This window comes from Acipenser ruthenus, chromosome 14 (genome assembly GCF_902713425.1).
Source record: "Acipenser ruthenus chromosome 14, fAciRut3.2 maternal haplotype, whole genome shotgun sequence".
Taxonomy (NCBI): domain Eukaryota; kingdom Metazoa; phylum Chordata; class Actinopteri; order Acipenseriformes; family Acipenseridae; genus Acipenser; species Acipenser ruthenus.
This window is the reverse complement of record NC_081202.1, coordinates 33158823-33184921: the sequence shown is the minus strand read 5'-3', so window position 1 is coordinate 33184921 and position 26099 is coordinate 33158823. Positions and strand designations below refer to the sequence as shown.

General features: G+C 36.9%; 1 protein-coding gene across 4 annotated transcripts in view; it reads left to right on the top strand.

The window, feature by feature from the left end:
- The first annotated feature begins 842 nt into the window (after nucleotides 1-842).
- LOC117420159 (PHD finger protein 21B-like) overlaps nucleotides 843-26099 on the top strand; it is a 99977-nt gene continuing 74720 nt past the window's right edge. For 2 of the 4 annotated variants that reach the window (XM_058986403.1, XM_058986401.1), the window contains exons 1-3: nucleotides 1289-1412; nucleotides 1718-1750; nucleotides 2022-2087. In XM_058986403.1, coding sequence (XP_058842386.1) covers nucleotides 1326-1412; nucleotides 1718-1750; nucleotides 2022-2087 — 186 coding nt within the window. In that variant the 5' untranslated portion in view covers nucleotides 1289-1325. The other 2 variants (XM_034033740.3, XM_058986402.1) reach the window with 2 other exon arrangements.

Genomic DNA, 26099 nt, shown 5'->3' with positions numbered 1-26099 from the left:
ATGTCTAAGAATTTTGCACAGCAGTGTATATGTATATATAAACAAAATAAAATATGTAGAAGATAAAGTATATAAAAGAATACAGAATATCAAACAAGAAATAAAAAAGTAAGTGAACCAATATATCAACACTTGACCTACAATGTGTAGTTTAAGAAGATTTTAAATTAGACAATGTTCAATACAGAAGAATAAAGGAAAATAAACAGATACATATACTCAAAACCATGATGCCTGAAGGGTTAAATATAAAGGAATAGTAGATCATTGCATCATTAACTATGCAGTAAATGACATTACAAACACATTCATAGATTTAAGTGTGCAGTTGCCATGGCGTCAAAAGCCTGTAAGTGTAACTCCACTGTTTTCAAACACACTTCCCCTTGTATGTTAGATTAAAAAATCTTTTATTTTCAGAGGTTTCGGGCAAAAACCCTTCTTCAGCTGTTTAAAAAGAAAAAATAAATAAAAAGATATATATATATATATATATATATATATATATATATATATATATATATATATATATATATATGTATGATGTAGCTATTTATTTATTTATTGACTTATTTGGGTATTTTTTTTTATGTATAAACATACCCAAATATTCCCAAGAGTTCTAGTCGTTATTGTGGGACCAATAATGCACAATGTATGAATACTGCAAACACATAAATGGCCACTCCAGACATTCCCAAATAGTTTCACTTGCAAGATCATAGTTAGCTGTTTGCCAGTGTACACGGTAGAGCGCGCATGTGCAGTGTGTGTATGATTGAGAGAGAGAGAGAAAGAGAGTTCTCTTCTTCTTTCACTGCTCCATCCGGGAACCTTCGAATTAGCATTGACAGCCGAAGCGCAACTTTTCCTGAGGCAAAGTGAAATCAAGCCGCGGACTCGGACTAAATCTAGTACCTCGGTTTTCAACTCATAATTACCGAAATAAGAAAATAACGAGCACCCAGAACAAGCGCGTCGCTGCGGGATTATTATAGCAGTGGATCTGTCCAGGTGCTGAAGTCTGCGCCGTCTTTGTAAGAGTTTCCGCCGTGGCGTAAAGTGAGTGACGAGTCGTGTCCCCAGCAAAGAGGCAAGAACTTGCTTTGCAGCCCGAGTAGTTGTTCTTTCGGTTGTTATTGTCGCTTTTTAAATTTATTTTTTCCGCAAAACTTCTTTGCGATTGCTTTAAAAGTGCAAGAAAAGTGCTTCGAAAGTCAGATCATGGAACTACAGGGCCTACAAGACTCGTTGAAATTGGAAATTCAGTGTCATCAGGTATTAGAAAATCGTATTATTTTATATGCTGTTTCGGTCTTAAGCGAATGAGAAAGAGAGATCGAGAGAAAACGAAAGGAGGAAAAAATCTGACGGGGTCAAACGTGAAAGATGTGCATTCTTACAAAATAAGTGTATGATACATATTATTTTGTTTCAGTATCTGTTGATGAGTATAGCGTGTCGTTGAGGGAAAGGGATTTTTTTACTTTTGTGAGTAGTTTGGGAATTTGCTGAGTTTTTTTTTTTTTTTTTAGAGCAACAAGGATTCCAGTAATAATGCGGAGGAGCCGTGTGTGAGATTAGGACGAGACTTGAATATTTATGAACCGCCGCTGGAAACTGACTCGCAGTGTTAGCTTTTGGGTCTTTGTTCCTCCCAAACATACTAATTAATTGAAATACTTTTATAATTCTTGTTTATGCTTTTTCTCTTTAGAAACTAGTTGCACAGATGAAGCAAGATCCACAGGTAAATTCAATTCTTAAAGTGTTATTATTTCAGTGTAATAAAAGGGTAGTTGTGGTCGAACTGGGTAAAAAAAAAAAACTTTATCAGTTTAGATCTCTTTCTCTTCCCTTATGTTCCCTTTTTTTCGGCGCTTGATTCGGTGCCTTTCTGTTGTAATATGCTCTGAAACAATTGTGGTAGGCGATAATTTGGCCTTTTTTTATCAAGCGAGCCAGGGTTAAAAGCAACTATTTATTTTAGGCCATTAATCATATTTTTTGCTTCATTTTAGAACGGGGATCTTAAGAAACAACTCCACGAAAGACAATCAAGAATATCAGCTCTAAGCGAAAAACAAGTAAGATTTTAAGAATACGCTGAATGTTGCATAATGTATCGAGCAGTTTGGCTAGCCTGGTTTTACTTTTCAAAACGGAATCCAAAGTTTAAATAAGTACAGCGAAGGACGATTTAACAAGTAGGCCTAATATGTTTGGATTAATTTCTGGTCAAACAAAAAAATGCAGTTTTTCCACTGTCTGAAAAGCTAAGCACGAACATTATGTTTTGTTCTGCTAATTTAATATAAGTTGGGCAGCAATGAAATGTTGGGAATTTTAGCGTCCATTTTGAGTAGGTCGACATGTTTCGGGAGTGTGGGTAAAGAAAATGATCTTAAATCGTCAGTAACCACTTTTTTAACAGAAAATTAAAAATACACGGATATGGGGTATTTGTGACATGTTGCCACAGCTAAATTAACAAAAGAATACAGTTATATAGCTATTTTAAAAATGACCAGCTGCATTGGTGTACTTTCTGTTCTTTAGTTGCTATTACCCTTCTTCGTGTGGTCTGACGTGTTAGCTTTTGATTCGACTACACTTTCACTTATAATCGTGTGTAAAACGTGTCTTTAATCTTAACTGTTATTTAAAAGCTGGCTATGTAATCTGTGTCATCTAGGAACAAAACAGAGTCTCCCCCCCCCCCCCCCCCCCCCGTGTTTGGGGATGTTAGCTGAATTTAGTGAGGACCGCCGGTCTGCTTGTGTTTTTTCAGGATTATGAACAGATGCCATTGAACGCTTCAGTAACACTTGTACAGCACAGCGAGATACCATCCGCTCGGTTTCGCTTCTTCCTACCGAATTTATAAAGCTGATTTAGCTGTGGCAACATATCACCAACGTTTAAACCTATTAAACAGGAATCAAGTTTAAGCAGTCTGTTTGTGTTTCCCGAGATCTCCCCCGTGTGGAATGAATGGAGCTTTTCTTAAGTTCAATCGATCGCGTTTCCTTTGGAATGTGGTCTTTTAAGCACCAAGAACAGCGCCCGTGTGTGTTTTCATAATTAATGACGTGCTACTTTATAATATTAAAAAGTGTGGATTAAAACGTGTACGTTTATTTTGTATGTATTGCACTTGTTTTTTTATGTAGTTTTCCAGAAACAGAGAGCTTGAATATTGTTTGAAAGAGATATATATTTGTGAAGCTACTTGAGTTTGATAGTGGAAGCTTCCATGTTTGTTAGGAAAGGGGTGTTGTTTCCACCTCCTTGGATGGAGGAAAGTCTGCAGAGTTTGAACGTGGGGGATGGGGCCCCCATTCACGATCACCATTACCATTTTGATTGCTTTGATACCGTTTTTGGAAGAGGGGGAAGGGAGAAAGAATGCCCTACTCAGCAGAGCACAATGTATTAAATCACTGGATTCAACCAAACCAGTTTTGTGTCTTTTATTAGTAAAAATAATAATAATAATAATAATGTGAGTCGGAGAATGTCGGCGTGGTTGTACTTAGAAAGCAGAACAACTTGTCGAGTCCTCTTTAATAACCGCTGTGTATAGATTTCTCCGTATGCTGCTAACAACAGAGGTAATTAAAAACAGCTACTGTGCAATACTTCTGAAGTAAAACAAAACAAATAAATAAATAAAATAATTTCTTACACCAGATTTTTATTACCATCCAATATGAATTCGTGTTGGGTATTTAATTTAAAAGAGAAGGTGCATCGTTTGTTACATCAGTTAAATTAATTCTTAAAGAGAATCTTAGAGACCGAATCTCACAAACGCAAATAAAAAAATTTAACCATTTTAGACTAATTTACATTGGGTTTTATTTACTAAAACTGACAAAATAATAGCAAGGTGGTTGATACAAATAATATATTATAAGACTAAAGTGAGGCGGCTTTGTGTGTTTTTGTTTGAAGTGTTGGCTGCAAAACGCCGTTATTCTAATTATGTGGCTAATATGCTGTTACTATAGTTTTTTTGTTGATGCGCACTGGATGTGTGGCTGCTTGATATGTAGAGCTCAGGGAAATCAAAATGAGTCATGACGTTTAACGGGAGGCCTACGCAGGATTTTTATCCGCACCACTATTTTGCTCTTCATGAAAGTTATACATAAACAATGATGACTAGCATGGTATGACTGAATATGGTAACCTTTTATACATACTGTGTACAGTTACTACTAGCAAATCAAATATAGCTTCACTTGTGCTTTCTAAATCCTCCCTATTTGGTTACTGCAATTATATAGATATTATAATAATTTTACATTATATAGCAAACACACTTCCTTTATATAGTAAAAGTGTGGCAAAGCACAATGAAGCCCAGAGAGGTATAGTAAAGTATATATATATATATATATATATATATATATATATATATATATATATATATATATATATAAAAGCATTGCAAACTGTGGTAAACGATGGTAGATGTATGGGAAACTGCAAAATGACTTGGCACACTTTTCTTTTTTTTTATAAGGGTACAGTTGTTTGTAGCTACTTCTGTGACAATAGCAGTTTGCTTTCTTTTTATGAACAGACAGTAGTGCTTTGTTATCTATGTATTCATTCTAGTTTGGAGCAATGGAAAAAAGGGGTTTGAATTTCCTCTTCAAGTATCAGTGAAATGTCACATTTTGAACTTTCTTAATTTAAGAAAAAAGAAATTGCCTCAGACCATGGAAACTAATGGGGTGAAGAATTGATAAAAAAAAAATGTAAATGACACACTTGCACAATAATAAAGTCAGTATACATTAGTTTTCCCCTGCTCTGGGCACCCATATCAGCATTATATTAATCACTGTGATCAATGTTGCTTAACACAATGTAGAAAATAACTCAGGTTCTGTAAAGAATCATTCTAATAGACAAAACAACCCAACCTTCTATACAATATGTTCAATATAAGACCAAAAGAGGCATATCTTTATTACAAAACCAGCAACCAGCTTGAGACCCTAAATTATATTACTTAGCTGTTTGGTTCTGTTTTGTCAAATTCAGTTTTTCTCCATTCAAAATTAAAATAGAGGAGATAATGAAATTGTGTCCCAAATGCTTCATAATAGTTAAATGAATGGTAACTAAGTCTGCCAACCTCATCTCTGTCCCTCTTTCGCTGTGATCAAACCTTTGTCCTTTGCTTGAAATTGTTTTGGTGAATTGGATGTTGATTTAAATTTGGGATACTTTTAAACATGCTTCGTTTGGCAGTTTTTCAAATTGAAAGAGGCCACTCTAGTCAGCTAATGCATTATTTCTTAATTCAGACACTTCATTCATGCACTTTCTATGGCCGGTGGTGGTACTATAGTTCTGAAATGTTTTCACCCACCCTTGCGCTTGCCCAGCTTCACAGCACAAAGCCGTAACTTTAAAGCCATGGGCTAGATTCTCAAAGCACTTTACTCCAACTTGCCATTACCAATCCACTAATAAACCAGTACAAACACACAACACGCACGCAAAAACGCACGCGCACACACACACACACAGTTCTAATAATTATGGACCTCATTGGTCTATAGGTTGATCCAGTTGTATAAAACTAACAGTTTATCTGATTTTACCTACATTCAACCTGGAATGTTTACTGGAGACCACAGCTCAGGATAAAAGTTTGGAGATTTGTAAAAATTCAAGGCAGTTATCATGTCCACAGTGTAGAATATGTTATGCATACAGCATCCACATTGGTGCTTGCAGGTACAAATATTTCAAATTTGTTTCAGAATTGTAATAGGTAATTTAATCAAGCCTTCACTAGGGTTATGAGTTTACTAAGAGACGTCCCGCTCCAGGAACCTACCCTACGAAACCCTCGCTATACTGTTGTTGGGATCAAATCTCCTAAACTAACCTCTGACCTCTTCCGACAGCCTTGGTTGGGCAATGCCTTCACGAGCAACGTCTTGGAGTGGAAGGGTTTCGTGCAGTAGTTCTCTCTTCTGGAGCGGGTGCTCTTCTCCTCGGTGTACACTCTCTCTCAGCACCCGTCTGTGTAGCCATGGCTTTGCAGTAGCCTCGAACACTGGCGCTGTTACGTTCTTCAACAGGCGTAGGCTTCCTGGGAATGCACCTGATCAGCTCTGCTCTGGGCAAGCCTTCCCGTTTACTAAGGAGCAGTGCAGCTGAACCAGCAACAGGGTCCTCCTATAGAGGACTATTAAATACAGAATAACTGTGGGTTATTGAGTTCATTAGGGGGTTAAAATGTGAACCGTTGAAATATAAAATCTCTTAATATTTATACATATGGTTTTTATATTTAATGAGGATTTATAAGGAATGTATTAACTGGGCCAGTGGTTTCTGCTCCATGACCAGCTGAGCTACAGTGGCTTTCCTGTTACATGGTCCAGTATTAAGCTTTTTTCATGAAATAAATGAGCCTGTTTGACATAAAAGCAGCTCTGTAAAAGTAGCCCCTAGATTACTCTCTCTCTGTCTCTCTCTCTCTCTCTAAATCAGTTGCATTGCTCATTAAGTCACTGCTGCTGCCAGTGCTTTGCATTTCCACTAAGCTGATTAAGTGCATCACTTATTTATTTGGATTTTGCCATTAGGAACATAGATGTAGTCCCCCTATTTACTGTTTGAAGACTTAAAACCGAATAGATGATGTTCGTCAGGATCATTAAAAAAAAAAAGAAGATTTATAAACCACCAAATTATAACAACGTTGTTTTTATTTACTGATGCATAGCATATATATATATATTTAATAATTAAGAATTACCTACTAAATAAAGACCTGAAACATGTATTCCGGTAACTGAAGCTGTAACCTTACAGGGTAAAAGTAAGATTTCTGACTGTGTTCGGAAGTTCAGAATGGCTGCATAACCTTACACAGACAACATTATTACAGGGGGTTGGGCGTTTTCTTTTTGATAGATGTTTTAACCTATTTCTGTTTCATGGATTTTCTACTCCTGTCACTTTATTTGGCTTGGTATTCTGTGACCTTCACCTGTGTGACACTGACCTGACGGCAGATGCATTTTGTCAGATATGAAGCATGAAGGACAGAAAGCTTCATTTTAGTATACTGTGCCTGGCTTCGCATTACTGCATACAAATGGAGAATATTATAAAATATGCAGTAGACCTTGAATGTGATACGGCCATCTGAAAATTCTTTGACAGTTTGTATCAGACAGAAGGGATGTCACCTAGCTGTTTAATTCTTCTAATTTAACTATGTATTAGAAAATATATAGTATAGTGTGTAAGATACAAGCTGACTTTCACCCCATTCAAGGTCAGAGTGGCCAGTAAGCACACTCGTGAGGTGGGCATCAGCTTTTATTACACACCACCCTACTCTATACAATATATAAACACAAACTGTGTACAAATATGGATGTGCGAGGTCAAACTGCAGCCTTAACCTATGTGCCTGTGGCAAGAGCACATTCTGCAGTGTCTTACAGGGGGAAATAGTGAATACTATGAGAACCAAGTGCAATAATTCATTGTTATCAAAAAATGTATCTCATTTGTTCGTTTGCTTAGTTTGGGGACCCTTATACACTAAGCTTGTCCTTCCCCCTGTCCATCCGTCTGTATGTCTCTCACACTCCACATGGTGAAATGCTAACTGATTGTACACCAGTCATCCCCAAACTTGTATCACGCGCCCCTAGACTCCTATTGGACCAGCCTGGGTGCAGGAGCAAGGCATTTTTAAATGGGGGTACATTATGACCTTGCATAATGTTCTGTGTCTGGAACAGCATCATCACTCATGCCAATTAATTGAAAATGTTTAGATAAACTCAATGGGAGCAGAGTTCACAAAGTTCAACTTTACACACAAGCGTTTAGGTAGGATATATAAGACAGGCACTTGAGCGTGCGAGTGGGACAAGCCACTTTAATCTTCTCCTAGTGACAGACCATCTCTGTACCCGAGCTATCTCCCAGAACATTAGGTAACCGATCATCATATGATTTCTGTTTATAACTAGGTGCCACATTTGTTGTGTCTAAATGATAAATGTTTAAGCTATATGTGTGTAACTTGAATATTGGAATCAATCAATAAACGTACCAATATAGCAATTGGTATAGTGTGCACTAATTTGCAGACATCACATTAATTTGTTTGCTTACAGGTATAATCTGGTAAACTCCTGATTTTATACCCATATTGTTTGCCCTTTCAGGTACTGTGCGATTATCATGCGATCATGAGGACCACCTGTATGTTCGTGCCATGGTTAAATACAGCTATAGGGAGAGTGTCACTGTTGTTAAACTTTAATACCAGGGTACTGTAAAATAACTTTATTAAAAAAATAACTTTTTTCTCTTGTCAGAGCTGCTTGTAGTTTATCTGGACAGTGCCAGATATCTGAATGAAGCAATATTACTGAACATTCCAGATCCTGTGTAGGCGCTTCAGTCGAGCTGACATGCTGTGATTGGCTGACTCGGCAGTTGCATGTACAGGATTGGTTGTTTAGTTGATGCAAAGTATTGATTGGCTGGTTTTGGTGGATAATAAAATACATTTGGACCAAATGGGTCAATTGCAGCGTACCAGTGGACTAAAATGCAGACCGGAAAATCCTGAATATCTGTATTAACTTAATCATGATTGTAGTGTACCAAACAGATGATCCCGGTAATTGGTTTAACTGATCGGAACAAGTGGAACAAGTTAGACTGATAATGGGGACTAACCTACAGCGACGGCCAAAAGATTTGCATCACCCTATAGAATTAACACATTTTGCTTCATAAAGTCGAATGAAACCTGTTAAATAATGTTACGTTTATATATAAAATTACATACCACTTTGTAGTTTTCCATATACTTAACAAAATACTGAAAAATGTGACATTTCGAAATCTAACTTGAAACAGTGTACTACTGTTATAGGCTTCCGGTAGACTTCTGCAATATCGTTTTGTAGTTTCTTTGACTAGGCCTACATGATGTTGAATAAAATATCTAACTTATGTTCATATAGTGTTTTTTTTTTTTTTTTTAATTATCTGAAGCCTAAAATTATAGCTGTATAAGCCCTTCTTTATTAATCCGATATGTGGAATTCAGTGTCAGATGAATATATAAAGGGATCCCTGTACAAAAAAAAGATGCATTTTATTACATCAAACATATTTAAGTAAAAATAACTGTCATGTCTTTTTCATGCACATTTCAAACTGGCGGATCATACTGTACTGGCATTTAAGCTGCCGGCACTGCTGCATTGGCACAGAAAAGTTTAGTTGCGTGATAATGGACCATTACTTGTTTATAGTTAAAGCATATTAACTGAAATTGTATTGCGTTAAACTGAAAACAGTATCAAAGGTACATGATTAAAAAGTTTATTTAAAAAGTAGGGCCTACATATATTGTGCAAGACTTTATTCTCACGGATCAGACTGCCCAAACATCGACAGACATAAGAAATGTACAGAATAAAGTACTAGTCGTTTTAGAGAAAAAATGCAGAAAGTTTTAAGCAGTAAATGCTTAGGACAAGCAAGCGTACTAAGTTAGTCTTATCATTCACAGTACTGAGTTAATCCACTTGAACAGGATCATCACGAATCTGATTTGGTACGCTGCAATCGGGATCTTGTTTAGTCTGATTTAGCAGATGGTCTACCGGTGATGATTAACTTCTGGTACGCTGCAATCACGATTAGAAGGTGGACTAACTTTAGTCCAATCAAGTAGACTAAACCTGCTTAATCCACTAGTTAGACACATCAAGTGGACTAAATTTGGTATGCTGCAATTGACCCAGTATGTCTTTGTTGAGTATTTTCTGTCCAATAGATGAACTACGCTTAAAAATGCAGCAAGTCAAAATAAAAAAAAGCCAGTACTTACATCGATTTATTTTAAATTTGATTCACAGGTGTATTCAGATTTGACAGGTTACGTTTGAATAACTTACAATATTTTTATGTGGTATCCCAAAATACAGTATCTATTGCTTGCAAGATAAATATTCACAGCATCTCAGTCATGGTTTTATTATTATTATTATTATTATTATTATTATTATTATTATTATTATTATTATTATTATTATATAATGGGATATAATTACAGTACATTTGTCACAATACAGTGTATCTTGAGAACCACTCAACCGATTGTAATGAAACTTGGTGCAGGCATTCTTCAGCAGTTATTTCTTTAGTTTGTTTAATTGCGCTGACGTCCTATCTTCTGAGCTTTTGGAAGCTGTATTTTGGGTTATTTCACATTATGATATCCTGAGTGGCATGTAGGAAGTCCTATCCCAGCTTAGCGGTGCAGATTGAAAGGAGTCCGCTGCATGGCTTTGATATTGCAGCCAGTTCAAGGAACCTGCAGTCAGTACAGTAGCAATTGATTTCAATTAACTTTGAATTTCTTCTCCAAGACAAGCCCCCTAATAACTCCTGGAATCCCACGGTACCTCATTAGAGGCCTTTAATGATTATATGGGAGCTCTGGAAAATTTTGCTTACAATGTCATTCAGACAGAGGATTTTCTGTTGGAGCGCTCCTCTTTTCATGCCTTTTCAAGTATTGTTTTAATATAAAAGAGCCGTACCAACGGCAGTGGTTCAAAGAGGCAATAATGCTTAATAGTTTCCATATTTAGACATAGTATGAACCAATACTAACTGCAAATGCACTGCAGCACCATGATACCATATCAGTAACTGTGTGCTGCTACTGTAGGGACCACTGTGCTTTCTGCAAGAAAAGTCGTTTTCCCCCCCTGCATCAATAAAGTAAATAAATGAAGCTGTAGACTCAGGTTAGGCTGTTACAGTTTGTTTAATAACTGAGCTGGCACCTGACGGTTTCAGTACCAGTTTTAATAACCAGGACTGATTATAGGGCAAGTTAGATCCTTTCTTCACAGTTCAGCTGGGATTTTCTCAGAGAGATTCGTGTTTAAAACATTTTAGCCAGTGGTTGTGGTATTTTCTCAGAAATGCTATCGGTAATCACATTGAGCTACTGTATTTACTCCAAATCACACCCAATAAAGTTACTAAGCCTCAAATAAACAACAGACTTTAGATTTTAGCGCTTTTGAGTATAGTCCTTCCTGCGTTATGTATCAGTCCTCTCTCACTTATCACTCAAGTTGCTTTTTTTTATTGTAAAGTTTTGTAAATGGTGTTTTTTCTTTCAGATGAAAACTACATCAATGACTTTCTTATTTTATTTAAATATATATATATATATATATAATTCTAAGCAACACAAGATTGAAATTAGTAGCCTGAATGGAAGTGCGTCTGGCTTCCTGAATGACAAAGTGGCAAGCAGGTTTCAAGGGAGAGGGGAGCTTGTGACGCAGCTGAAAGGACTTGTACCTCTGGGAAATGTGAACAATGTAATGGAGTGCACAGAGAACTCAAGTATGAAAGAAGGAATACAGGGACAACTAGAAGAAAGTCACATAGAGCAATGTTTCATCAGTTTGAAATCGTGTGTGTGTGAGAGAGAGAGAAGCTAGCAAACAAACCAAATGCTTCCTAGTTGAATATGAATGTGAAAATCTTTGTGGGGCCTGGTATGTTTGAGGGGTGGGGGGCTGGGGTTGCAAAAGGAGGCATAGATCAACAAAGAATGACGTCTGCTCATTAAAATGCAAATCCGCTCTCACAAGAGTAAACAAGAATGATATGTGAATTCCCTGTGTGTGGCCTTTCAGCACAGCGCACAGCACTTTTACTTTGACCGATAAAGTAGAATTGGGAGTCGCAGCAATCGATAATATTTTGGATTATTTTCACTTTGAGAAAATAAAAATATATTGATATTCATACTGGTGGATTATTAGTTTGGTGTTAAATGGGGTAGAACTGTGACAGATGTGTTGTAATAAGTTCAACTCAATTGGAATCTGATGTTTGACATTGGCATAAGTCAAATGTAATACAAGGTTGCATTGTAATATCTATAAATGTACAGTAGCTCTCCAGCCCATACTGACGAAATAGAAGAAAAATTAACAACGAGGCGACTGTTTTAATTGTTTAACTGCAACAATTTAAAGCACACAATGCTCCAGCTAAGGTTTTGGTGGTCTGAATAATTCTGTAACTTTCATTTGCCTCAGTCTTCTGGTCCTTTTTTTGGCAGCTAAATCCCATAGCCGTTTTAGCAGCAGAAGCTGTGTGCGTAATACACCACACGTAATTCATCACGTGATTACATGTATGTTCGGTTCATCAAAGATCGGATAATTGACTCTCTACTGTAATATAGGCAATATGGCTCCATAATTCTTTCCATTCTTCAATGGTGTAGTTTTTGTTGGTTAAAAAGTGGTAAAAAAAGGTAGAAATGCACATGAAGTAATACAACATCATTCTGTAGTTCAAAAACTATATGGTGACCAATATTTTGATACAAATTGATTGTGACACGGCCCATATTTCATTCAAATATTAAGGTCAATTTTTAAACCATGTTTATTAGAGGGTAATTCATTCCATTGTGAGGTTCCATTGTTGCTGTGTTTGTTGCATGTTCACAAAAATGGCAAATTCGCAAATTTCTAAAATCTTGTCGTGTTTGTTCCTTTTCTGCTACTTCTTAGCTGTTTAATAGTAGTCAGGGAAGGCTTTGTGTTTCTTGTTTTTTGTCATATAGTGGGTTTGAGATGTTTCTGGTAGCGTGGCTTGTCCACTGTGCTGTAGTTGAGCCAGAACCAGCATAATAGGCAAGCTAATCACATGACTCACATCTCCAGCACAACTGTCTGATTCAGTGATTAGTCCTTTTGATACAATGAAAAGAGCATTAGGAACTTCTACTAACTGCAAGGCTAAAAATGCTGAGGAAGACAACAGCAGCACAGTGCATTGACTGCCACTGTGGACCCAAACACAAACAAAGCCACAGACACACCGCCAAGTAAAGTAAAGCATTCCGACAAAATGGAGACAGACAATTTGAGGAAATACTGGTAGATATTACAGTAAAATGTGAATTTGTATAATGATTCATGTTAAAGAAAATCTATATTTTAGTATCCGGTATCTTCAGAGTTAGGATTACACTTGTGCTTTTCCAGCTGACAGTTTGGTTGCACTGTATCTGCAAATACAATCATACAAAACCATCTCTTCTGAAAATCTGGTGCATTGTAAACACAGAATGTACCTTGTTGTTAGGTTGTGTGCCACAGTAGGCAAGATGTCCCTTTGGTAGTAAGAACTGTGCACCCTAACCTTTGGTCGTGCTTCTAGTCTCAGCTACTGATTGTTGTAAAGTAGCAATTTCCAGAGTGTCATGTGAAACCGCTGATGCAGCTTCTTGTTCCAACTACTATACTGTCCAGCCGCTGTGACAGCCAGTGCATTCAGGGCCCCCATTGCAGCCCAGTGCTCTTTCCAAGCAAAACATTTGTCTTTTATAAGCAACACAGGATGGGCTGGCTGAATCTTTAAAGTTCTTCTTTACAGAATTCTGACAGCCAGTGAGTTGACTATCTATTGAATATTTTTTTCCAGTGACAAATGTATTACTTTTTGCTTGAACTCGAAAAATGCTTTTTACTGAATGCCCGTAAAGAGGGCTACAATTCTAAATGTTCAAAACAAAAACGATTGCTGGTAGCTGAATTGATTTGTAAATTGCCTTTCATTTTAAAACTCACCTGTATCAAGCTGCTGTTGATAGAATCCTTACAACTATGTGCAAAAATATTACATATTTCATATAAAAGAAGATTTTCTAATAAGGCTTGATTTTTAACAAGCAGCAGCAGATTCAGTACATGCTGTGTGTGTTTTTGTCTATACAAGCAAAGGCCTAGTTCCTTCATTAATCAATCTTTAACCTTTTTAAAATCCATCTTTTGTGATCGACTGCTGAAAGAAAAAAAGCGTTTGGAAGCCCACACTACCACCCCAAAACAGTTTCCATAGCAACTATAGCAACCTAGAGTTACCAAGGTACAAGGCCTAAAATACAGAGTAAGTTTGTTGTTTTAAAGGTTGTAAACCAACAACAAAATGACTGTGCATAAATGAATCAAGACATTTGGTTCATTCTGTTCTTTAAACAAAAAAAGTAGACGAACAGAGTAGATGTGTAAAAAAAATAAATAAATACATAAATAAATAAAGTGGACTTCAGTGAAAAAAAGAGTTCTAAAATATGCTGTTTTGTTATTAAAATCGTTACGCGGCACAGTTTGGACGGATCGTACAGCCGGTATTCACTGAGAAATCTAATTAAGAACACGAGGGAACACAAACCAAATAACATCGGTCTTTAAAGACGAGAGGAGCCTGACAGCAGCTTTGTTTGAAAGGATCCTTTAATGAACTTCCTCTCGTGGCATGTTTCTTAGCAACACATTTTATTACATACTGCTCCAGCACGGGAGTCAAGCGGTTTGCAGATTCAGTGGCACACAGTTATTTATCCCCCCCCCCCCCCTTTTTTATTTTTCCTTGTCTATTCCTTTCCTTCTTCTCAGCAGTTTGTCAGACACAATGAGCAGCTCTAGACCCCAACCTCCTTAATAGCTGGCTTTGAATCTCCATTGGCTGCCCTGGTGCTACTGTGATGTAAAGTTCTTTGAAATCACACGCTTTGCAGACCCCCCCCCCCCCAAACACACACACACACACACACACACACACACACACACACACACAGAAAGAACAAAAAGCAAAGAGCTCCTCCCTTCCTCTCTCGCAACCTAAGACATTATACTTAAAAATACTTTCACAAAATGTCTCCCTGCATTGACTCATTGCAACTGTGGAATCCAGCGGTCAGCAGAAAGCCTTTTTTTTTTTTTTTAAGCATGCATCCATATTCAGCATCTACTGGAGTGTTACTCTACATTCAACATTAACATCTCCTGCCCAACACAGCCCTGTACTGAAAGTCACATCCATAACTATTACACATGCAATAGTGCTGAATTTAGAAATACGAAAAGAAACAGAATGAATTCAAAGAAAGTTTTGACTGGATTACTTTTAGTAATTCTGTAGGTATGTCACCCTTGCATTTCTACATCTATAGGACTGCTTATCCACTGGTGAGGACACTTGGTAAAGGTGTTCGTTACCACAAGTTAGAGAGGATCAGAATCTCACAGTGTAAGGAAGGTCCTGTTCTTCTGCCTGGTCATTCCTTCGCTCGTCCGTAACTACATAATCTATGATACTAAAAGCTCTCATTTTGTATTTCCTGTACAGCCGGGATACGTTATCTTATTGTATTGCACATCTATAACTATTAAACACTCAACAGAGAGGAGTTCAGAAACACTAAAAAAAAAAAAAAAACTTCATAAATTAAAAGACAAACATTTCCACTAGTCTTTCTCAATGTCTTATCATATGGAAAACCATGTATAATAATTATAATTGTAATGGTAATAAGTGTAGTTATCTAATCTGGTCACCCTGTCTGCAAGGTTATAATTTGAGTGAAGAGTTAAAGGCCATGTGTAATATAAGCCAGCCAACCATTATCAGCAATAAAACCCTTCTCATCCTTTACCCTAACCCTATTAAAAAGGTATTACCAAGAGGATAAAGAGACAATAATACAGGTCATTGGCGTGATAATTAACTCCTGTTAGTCACTGCGAAGATGGAGAGGTGCACAGAATGAAGATCCTGAACAGAAACGTTCTTGCAGCTTATATGAGAAGGTATTTTTAAGGGTACTAGCGTCCCTTATAGAAGTTCACCACGCTTTCACAGTTTTCCCATGCATTTACCATGGTTATACTATGCATTTATCATAGCTTACCATGTTTATATATATATATATATATATATATATATATATATATATATATATATATATATAATATATATATATATATAAATAATATATGTTTTATCATGCATCCCTGTCCTTTACAAAATGCATACCTATGCTTTACCATGCTTTCACTGTGCTTTATTGCTATGCTTTTACTATGGGACATTTTTTTGTTTCACACATGATGATTGATGCATGACAGGGTATTTACAGAAGCTCTGTTTGTGAGTCTGAAATCCAAAATCAAGTGGGAATTATTGATCTCCCCTGCTGTAGCTCCAGTTATTGATAATTGGATTCAATTTTAGGTACTGGAAAAAAAATTAATAAATAACAGTGATAATTCTAATATTGCCCAAATTCTTATTTCTTATGCTTTTATTTTGTATAATTTTTTATTGATTTTTAGTTATGAATTTAATTACATCACAAACACATTTACAAACAATAACAAATGTCTATAATAATAATAATTGTTATTTATATATATACTGAGATTAAACAGCTTCTTTGACCCGCTTACCTGAGTAGCGTCATTCATTCACTCCTCTGATTCATAAAAACAACACAGGAAGTCCGGTTTGAGAAAATAGGCATATATTTAAAAATGTATTTTTATTGATGACATGACTATATACAATATTTAATGAGATATGTAAGACTAATTTATTTGAAACAGATTATTAAAATCTAGATATGTATTACATACTTAACTTACACTCTCAGTCACTCCACTTAGTACGCTGTCTGGCTTTTAGCTCGCTTATCATAAACACTGTCAAACGTGAATCAGCTGATCATGTTCCACCCAGTAACTGCATCCATCTATTTGATTGGACAGTTCAATACAACTCCGTATTATTATTGGTTGTTACTACGTTGTTACTAATACTGTCCTTTTTATAACAGAACTTGAATCAGCCAATTATAGCGTAGAGGGAGGGACTTGAACAGAGGGAAGGTCTGTCTGTCATTCAGAACAGGAATGAAAGAACAGAGGGAGTGAGTCGGACTCTGCCCAAAGTCAGTTGGCAATTTGCAAATCGTACGAGCAATCCTTGAATTGCCTGCATTTCGTGGTTTGCCAGTAACATAAATACTATGATAACATTTTAATAGCCTTGCCTTATATCATTCCAAGTAGCTTTATCATTGTTGGTATTTAGAATATATATATATATAGTTGTAGTCAAAAGTTTACATACCCCAATGGGAATTTATAATTTAAATTTCTTGAAAACAAATAATTATAGGAAAAATCTTTTGTAGCAAAAGCTTTGATTTTGTGGATGAGGAAAAAAAGTTACAAGAAATATACGTCTACAATTATTTATTTCAGCAATTGTTTTGCAAAACTCCAAAAATGCTAATTCAAAAGTATTCATACCCTGACAAGGAAAATGAAATTAATAGCTAGTTGAGACACCTTTAGCAATAAACCTCTTTTAAATGATTAGGATATTTGTCAATGAGCTTTTGGCATGATTCCTTAGTGATTTTTGACCATTCTTCATCGCAAAATTGTTCCAGTTCATTCAAATTCCGAGGACTTCTCTTGTGCACAGCCTTCTTCATCTAGTACCAAAGATTCTCAATCGGATATTACCACCTCCATGTTTGGCAGTAGGTATGGTGTTCTTTGTACACCTCACCAGACTTTCTCCAAACGTAATGACTATCAGAGTGACCAAATAGCTTGATTTTTGTTTCATCACAAAACTTTTGACCAGAACTCATATCCATCATTCAAATGCTGTTTTGCAAACTTTAAGCGATTGTCCTTGTGATGTTTTCCTAAGAGTGGCTTTTTCCTTGGCATGCAACCATTGAGACCTTCACCATGCAACACTCAACCTATGGTTGAAATGGAAACACCAGTCCCACTTGCAGCCAATTCACTTTGAATATCTTTGGCAGTCAATCTCAGACTGTTTTTCACCTTCCTCACAATTCTTCTACTTCCAGACCGAGGGAGTGTTGTGACAGTACCATGAGTCTTGTACTTCTTAATAATAGAAACAATAGTTGAAATTGGGATACTCAAATGCTTGGAAATCTTATATTGTTCTCCAGCTTTATGACAATAAATAATTTTCTGCCTAAGGTCTTCAGATAGCTCTTTACATTTTCCCATATTGACTTATTGTTAATGACAACAGTCATCCTATGCCTAACCCTTTTATACTCTCTAAGAATGTTCACCTACAATCCAGCATTTTCCAGACTTTTCTAGAATTAGGTTCTGCATTGTCATATTGAAATTTCTAGAACCTGGTAGACAATACTATCATAGCATCAAAGGGCATGAATATCTTTTAGCATTTTTTGAGTTTTGCAAAAAAAATTGCTGAAATAAAGGCAGCAGTGTGGAGTAGTGGTTAGGACTCTGGACTCTTGACTATAGGGTCGTGGGTTCAACCCCAGGTAGGGGACACTGCTGCTGTACCATTGAGCAAGGTACTTTACCTAGATTGCTCCAGTAAAAACCCAACTGTATAAATGGGTAATTGTATGTAAAAAAAATAAAAAATAATGTGATATCTTGTAACAATTGTAAGTTTCCCTGGATAAAGGTGTCTGCTAAGAAATAAATAATTGTAGACATCTATTTCTTATAACTTCTTTCCCTCATCCACAAAAGCAAAACTTTTGCTACAAAAGATTTTTCCTAAAATTCTTTTTCGAGAAATTATACATTTCCATTGGGGTATGTAAACTTTTTACTACAACTGTATGTATTTATTTTTGTTTGTCTCTTAATGCAGCTTTCTTGACATACCTCTTTATTTTAGGTTAAATTTAGATCCAGCATCACTGAATACACCGTAGGCTTGTCATTAGGTAACAAAATAGCTCTCTGTTTTATTTTTAGTGACACACACTTAGCCACGATCCTCCCCCACAAACATCTTGTGTTTTTGTTCATTCCCCTTTTTCATTTGGGCTGCTTTCTTCCCTCAGAATGTACGTGGGTAAAGTTGCATTGAAAGCAGCTTGTTTTAATGCACGCGGATCTGTCATGATTACCTCAGAAATCCAGAACTCTTTGGGGGGGGGGAGGGGGAGTTATTCACAGCCATTGCCAGAGGTAACCAATGTACATGGCTACAGTAACACTAATAACAATAATAATAATAATAACATGCGTTCAGAATAAACTCCCCGAGCAAGCGGCTGTGGGATTATGGTTAAAACATAATGAACTTTTGTTGCTGTCTTTTTTCCCCTGCCTGAAGGAGAAGGAAAGGAAGTGGGCTGTTGAGTCTAATCTAGAGAGCGTGTTGCTGCTGCTGCTACTGCTGCTGCTCAGAGAAAAACAAAACCCATGTAGATGCTAGCAGGTTGCCATGCCACTGTTGAACTCTGCAAGCTGTACTGCAATTGCATTTACTGGTCTTTGTAGTCAGAGTGGCTTTTACCAACACAGACAATGACATCTGCAGTGAAATTAGCCTTTCTTTCACTGACAAGGCAAAGAGGATGCTGCCTCTCAACTACTTCCTGTCGTGAAAATAAATGATTTTATACAACCAAAAAACATTCTGTTATATGACAGTGTGCCCCATCATCTGTTCACAATTTGAAAATTCACTAGGGTTTAATCACTAAGGCTTTTCAATGTTTAAGTTTTTTGATGAGTCAAGTAGAGAAATAACAAAGGGTGTCTAATCTCAGAAGAATCATTCAGGTGCAATCATACAGTACAGGCTTTGGACAGGATATCAGAAATCTGTAGTAGCTTTTAATGATTTCAACTGTGATGAATCTAAATGCAGGTGACCAAACAACTCCTGCTTTATCGCAGACCTCTTTCCATGATCGTTTTATACACTTTCTAATGCTAATCAATCAAAACCCTGGCTGGATTACTTGAATTAAAGGCGGAGGTATTTAGATATGTTTCTGTCTAGATCATTAAAATAGACCCGTTTGACTACATTGTATCTTTACATGCAAAACTGTCAAAATCCCAATGGCTTCATAACAAAGCCTATCCGGGATTGCTGTTCTCTTCTGCATCTTTAATTTCCAACCACACTTCACTTTCACACAATCCAGCCCAGGACAGAATGGCAAGGAGGTTCAAAGTAGTTCAGCATTCGGGTCGGACTTGCTTGGGTTACTCCTTATGTAGTGCAGATAATAACATAACATGTATATAGACAAATAACTCTGAATTAATAATGCTTATTAACCTACATTTTACTGCTAAGGTTTGTACAGCTATGGCTGTGTTGCACCACTCTGTAGAATTAACTAATTTTGCTTCATAAAGTCGAATGAAACCAGGTGAATAATGTTACGTTGACACATTGAATTACATAACGAAAAACTGACAAAAATTGAAAAATGTGACATTTCAAAATCTAACATGAAATACTGTACTACTATTATGGCTTCCAGTAGACTTTTGCAATATAATTTTGTAGTTTCTTTGATTACATGATGGTAAATAAAATATCTAAATTATGTTCATGTATTTTATTTTTTTTTAATTATGTGTCAATCCTAAAATTCTAGATGATGCACAACTTTTGGCATCGCTGTATATTCAATTCTGCCATACGACCCTATTCATGAAATATCTAAAGACTGTATTAAGGAATGCTTTTAAGGACTGTTTTTTAAATAGTGTTTTCTTAGATCAAATATGGCTTTGAAAAGTGAAAAAGTACTTCTACTAAACCTCTCAGAAAGGTTTCAAGAAATGCAAACTTGATTTAATTAAAATCAAAATCATCTTTAAAAACAAAAACAGTCCTAATCAAAACATTCCTTAACACAGTCTGTACAATTCCAGGCCCATGCTGCCTTATTAGTTTATACAGTGTTCTACAATACAAGCACCACAAAGTTTGGCTTCCCAAGGACAGTATTGCTTGGCTGATTGCTGGTATCAGTTTACACTACTTCCTCCACAGCCAGGCCTCTGTGGGCTTTAATTTCCATCTGAGATCCTGGGACCGGTGGCTCATCACTATCCCATCAGAGTACGACTTTTTGGAAAGATTGGATTATGGTTCAGATCAACAGGGTAGCTGGGAATGATACTCAGGAAATACTGTAATCAGAGAGGGCTTTAAAAATACCTCTTAATACAACCTTATCCCTGGCGCCTCCTCTTCCCAGAGCTGAAGGACCAGTGTGTATTGTATATCCTCATTAAAGTGTGCTGTACTGTAGGTAGAAGGAAACAGGAGTTTAATCTATAGCATTGTATTTGAACGTGCATTGTGGTGTCTACATAAAGGGTGTTAAAACACATTATTGTATTGTAGCGCAGTCATAATAAGCTGATCTAAGCCATGAGCAGCAGTCTTCAAAAGAACATCATCCCTGGCCCAGCAAAATCATAACTACTGTCATATCTCGCACTACCAAAAGTTAGTGGGAGATTAAAACCTTAAAAGCTGCTGTACAGAGGGGCAGGCCTATCCATCGGCTTGCAAAAAAAATACACCCACCGTTTGTGAGAAAAAAGTTCAAAAGAATTTCACAAGAATAATATCTTAGTTGTAATTAGCCACCTGGTGAAAGTTATGCCGATCACTTTAAAATAGTGAAATTAATAATTATTTTAGGAAGAACAGCTACTCTGCTTGCTGCCTGCAAGTTTAAAACAGGCAGAAACGGTGGTCAGTTTAACTACAGTAGCACAAGAACATGATCTTACTTTACAGTACCATTCTACCAATGGCAGCCTTTTCCCATTGTATTTGCCCTTGTACTATAATTGCATAAAGTACACTTATCCTATTGTGATGAAACTTGCTACAGATTTCAACATTCCCACAAACATCAACCATGCTAAAAAAACAGGATACAATAATGCAGGTCTATGAACAGCAAACTGGGGATGCAAGTCATCAGTGTTTCTGATTTGCTCAACACCCTGATATTGAGGACTCCTTGCTTTTGTGGTTTAAAAATGCCTGGGATAATTCATGTTTCAAGTGCAGTTCATTTGCAATGTATACTTTTTAAATGTTCACTTACAGACGTATTTTCAATAAAATGCACAATACTTTTATATGTATAATACTTTTCATTGTTCTGTAACTGAAAATTGATTTCAGTGTTACTGTAACTTCAGTAAAAACTGATAGGATGCATTTGGCTTTAAATTCCTGATAATACGAATTACTGATCAGACCCATTTTTTTTGCTGGTCCCTTGAAATTCATATTAACAAGAATTGACTGTATATCTAAAAAGCACTTATTCAATTATGATGAAACGTGGTCTAGACATACATCAGAACAAGCTATAGTTTCACAATCTGGGGTTTGCACACTAAGAGGGGTACTGATAAGGTACCTTGATTCAGCAACTGAATGAATCGGTTCAGTATGGAAATGTTCCCGGTGCGGTACCATTCTGACAATAAGTTGAATCATTGTAGCTGCGCTTGTGATGCCATTGCCCCTGAGTACAGAACCTGCTTATGCCAGTACATCGTTGCATCTGCAGAAACATAGACAGACAATTGAAATTGATTGTGTTAACTGTAGTAAGTTCACGGGCTGGCAATGGTGAGGTATATATATATATATATATATATATATATATATAGTAGCATGGCAGGGAGGAGTGTAGAAATCATCCCTCCCAAAACAGCTTAGCCATCCAGTGTGTCAGTTTAGGGCAAAGAAGTGTTTAGTTAGTGCCCCGAAGGTGAGCGCTAAACCTTCAATTCCTGTGTCGGGTCTAAGTTTTAAAAGGGGACGAACGAACGAGGGGAGTGCAGTTGTGTTACTATATATATATATATATATATATATATATATATATATATATATATATATATATATATATATATATATATATGAAAGTGATTGTAATTTGCGTTATAGCCTCTCTGGACCGATTTGCATCGAGGCACTTAGTGAGTGTTGGCCCGGTGTTTATTAAGAACATCCAGTTCTAACTACATCATTATGGTGTTTTAGTGTTTGGCTACAGCGTCATGAATGAGTCACAGCCAAACTGAGGCCAAAAACTGCATGTCAGGAAGCAGATCCTACTATGGTGTACTTCTTGTGTGACGGCCAATATATTTTGTAATTAAAAAGCCAATGGAGCCTGATTAGGAATCTCTTTGTGAAATGGTTGCAGTCAGAGTAAAAGTCTCTAAATCAAACCAATGGGTGTGAGGTGGTCTTAGCCCCAGTGGACATAGTGCAGTCCACATCACAAAAAAACACAATGCTGTTCAGTATGATACATTCGGCAGCCACTGCTTTCTGCTTGAGAGAGGCCCAGGACTGAACGTTCAGGTCAGGATTAAGAGGCAATCAATCAGAGATTCATGAGCAAAGTGTGCCTCCCCTTAAACTGATTTAATAGAAAAAATTACACAAAAGCACTAACAATTTGTGCTGTTTTGAAGGTCAGACTTTTTTTTTCAAACTAAAATGTACTGTAATGATCCCTGTTCCCTTTTAAAGCAGGTAACATACTACAGTCCATTCTACCAAACCGAGACACCACAAAGCCCCTGCATGCTGTATGAGCTTGCACCCTTAGAAGAGCATGTTAGAGCTACTGTACTGTTGCCACTCATGTAAGCAGCAGCACAGGGTAGACATGTGTCCCTGGGAACAGTCTCACAATGAATGCCAATCTATGGGCCATTTACTTGGCTGAGAATTTTTATTCTTAACTTTCCTGAAGGACTAAGATGGGGTATTCACAGAGTAATGGTCACATACCATCACAGAACAATTTATATACCCCTTCTGAAAGTTTACCACAGTAAAAGCACAGCAAAGTGTAGTAAAGCATAGCGAAAGCATGGTGAAGCATCGGTAAGCACTGTAAAGCCCGGAGAGGTATGGTAAACTATGGTTAATGCATAGTATAATTACATACCGAGGTAAACTTTTATAAGGGACCTTACAGACTCATCACATTGAATTAATCCAATTCTGGTTGACCACGGTTACCCTAGACCCTACTGACAGTGTTATGGCAGGTTTTCCCCTCTTGTTTGTTTTCACCCTCCCTGCCCCTATTGTATTTCCCCCATTGCCATAGCTGCCACTGCTGCCTTCCCATATTTTGCCAAAGAATACATTTCACCATTCTTTTGGCCTAGTAGTTATTGGAGCCCTGTAGTTTCCTACAGTAACAGCCAGGCAGAACCACCCCTCCATGGGTGCTTTTTGAGCTGCCAGTGTGGCGTATCGGATCTGTATTTATTTGCACATGCCCTGCCTGCTCAAAATAGCTGCACTCACAGCCACGATAAAAAAAAAAAAGCCTGACACAAACAGAGAAAGCAACTGCTGCAGCAAAGAGCCAGAAGATGGCATGGTTTGTATGTAGCCGTGTGTTTAAGATGAGAGCAGGACGCCACGCTATTAATAGCCCTGGTACAGTTTTAAACACAGGGAGTGTTGATAAAAGAGATCGAGGGAGTAGCTTTAAATAAACCCTATCTGGCCTGCACCTACCTGACTTTCACTCATAGGTACATTCTTCCTTGCCTTCATTTTAAAGGTGTAGAACTTCATCCAATTTTCAAAGTATTTTTTTTTTAGGAATGTCACATAAGCTTGTACTGATTCTGCTAAGATCTTTTCCAGTTTTTTTTTTCTGTTGTTTCCTGCATGCTACAACATCTTAAATAAGATTTAAAGCCTCCTACTGCTGCATGAAATGACTAGCAAGTGATTGGGGAAGATGAGGGCTGCAGAGGATTGAGATATTTGAATGGGAATGAATCAACATGCACAAATAAGCAAATTAAATTGGCATGGCAATTCCTTAGGACTGTAGCAATTTGAAATCTAGGATGGGTGTCCAAAGGGTTGTAGATCTAACAGAACAAAGCGAGGGTAAGCCACAATTCTGCCAGGTAGGATCCTACTTATTCAAAAGTTCTTGTGTTTTGATGAGCCAGTTAGCAAAAAACACTCTTCTAATTGTGATGACACTTGGTATGCACATTTATATGCAAAAGCTAGCTCTGGCACCTGATTGGCTGAGTTACTGAAGGTTATATCTTGGAAACAAACTTGATGAATGTAGGACACCTGTCCTGCGTTCAATAAGCAGTGCGCTCTCTCTTGGCGCCCCGTAACATATGTTAGCAGTTATTGAACGGTGAGTTAGGAGCGAGCAGTTTCACAATAACAAGCAATACATTGATGTGTATTAAAACAGTTGCTTTTGCAATTTTTTAAATAATTTTTAAAAAATGTAATTACTAGGGCTGCCAATTAATCACGTTAATTTTTTTGGAGATTCATTATTTTAACGCACGTTAATCGCACTTCTGTGTATTGAGCCTTTCGGCACACCGTACTTCAATCCCGGCCACGGCAATATTGGATTGAGTGTCTCTGACTGCAGTTACTGTTTAAATAGAAAGTTAGTCACTGAACGGCTTAATGGAGCAAAGCACTAAAAATGAATGGGAGGTTTTTTTGGGGGTTTTTTGACGTTCTGATGGCTCATTGGACAGAAAGACACTTATGTGTGATACTGGAACTCACTTAACAGTAGACAAGTGAGTACATCTAGTCTGCTGAACACGCCTTCACTTCTCAAAACACACTAGCAGCTCTTCTGCTACAGGCAAAAACAATACAACAACAAATTAAACCCACCAGTTTCGACAGAGATTTCAGGATCGCTGCAAGCCCATGTATCAAGCTAAATATGATAATATAAGACCGTTTTTTTGTTTTTGTTTTTTAAATAGTTGCAGTAGGCTGTGTTGCAGCTTTTTTTTCGCGTAGTATGTAAAGCCTTTTTATTGTTAGATTGCAGTTTTTGGATATGATGACAAAGGAGTTTTTTATGTTCTGTTCATAATGAACAGTTATTTTTGTAAAAGTGCATAGTTTAGCTACACATTTATAATTTTAAAATGGTGATGATCAAGCTTGAACCGCACATTTATTGTGTTGGTTGTATCTGTAATGGTACTGAACATTCCACCAACATTTCAGATATACAACCCATCTTAAAATCTGCAAGCAAAACAGCCAGATTAGCTATTTTAAAACAGGAGTTAATATGTTTTCTTTCTAAGTAAACAGACCCTTATCATCATCATAATACTACCACTACTACTGACAGCCTTTGTCGACCAGTGGACTCTAAGTGACAAAACTTGTCCATCCCCCAGAGTCAAGGAAATGTTCTCCCAGCCTGTCGCCATATTCTTTTACGCAAACTACGTCTTCAGAGTTTTTGCCTCAGTTAGCGAACAGACCACCATCAGAAACAGTTTTAAACCGTTCGCTAAGGTTTA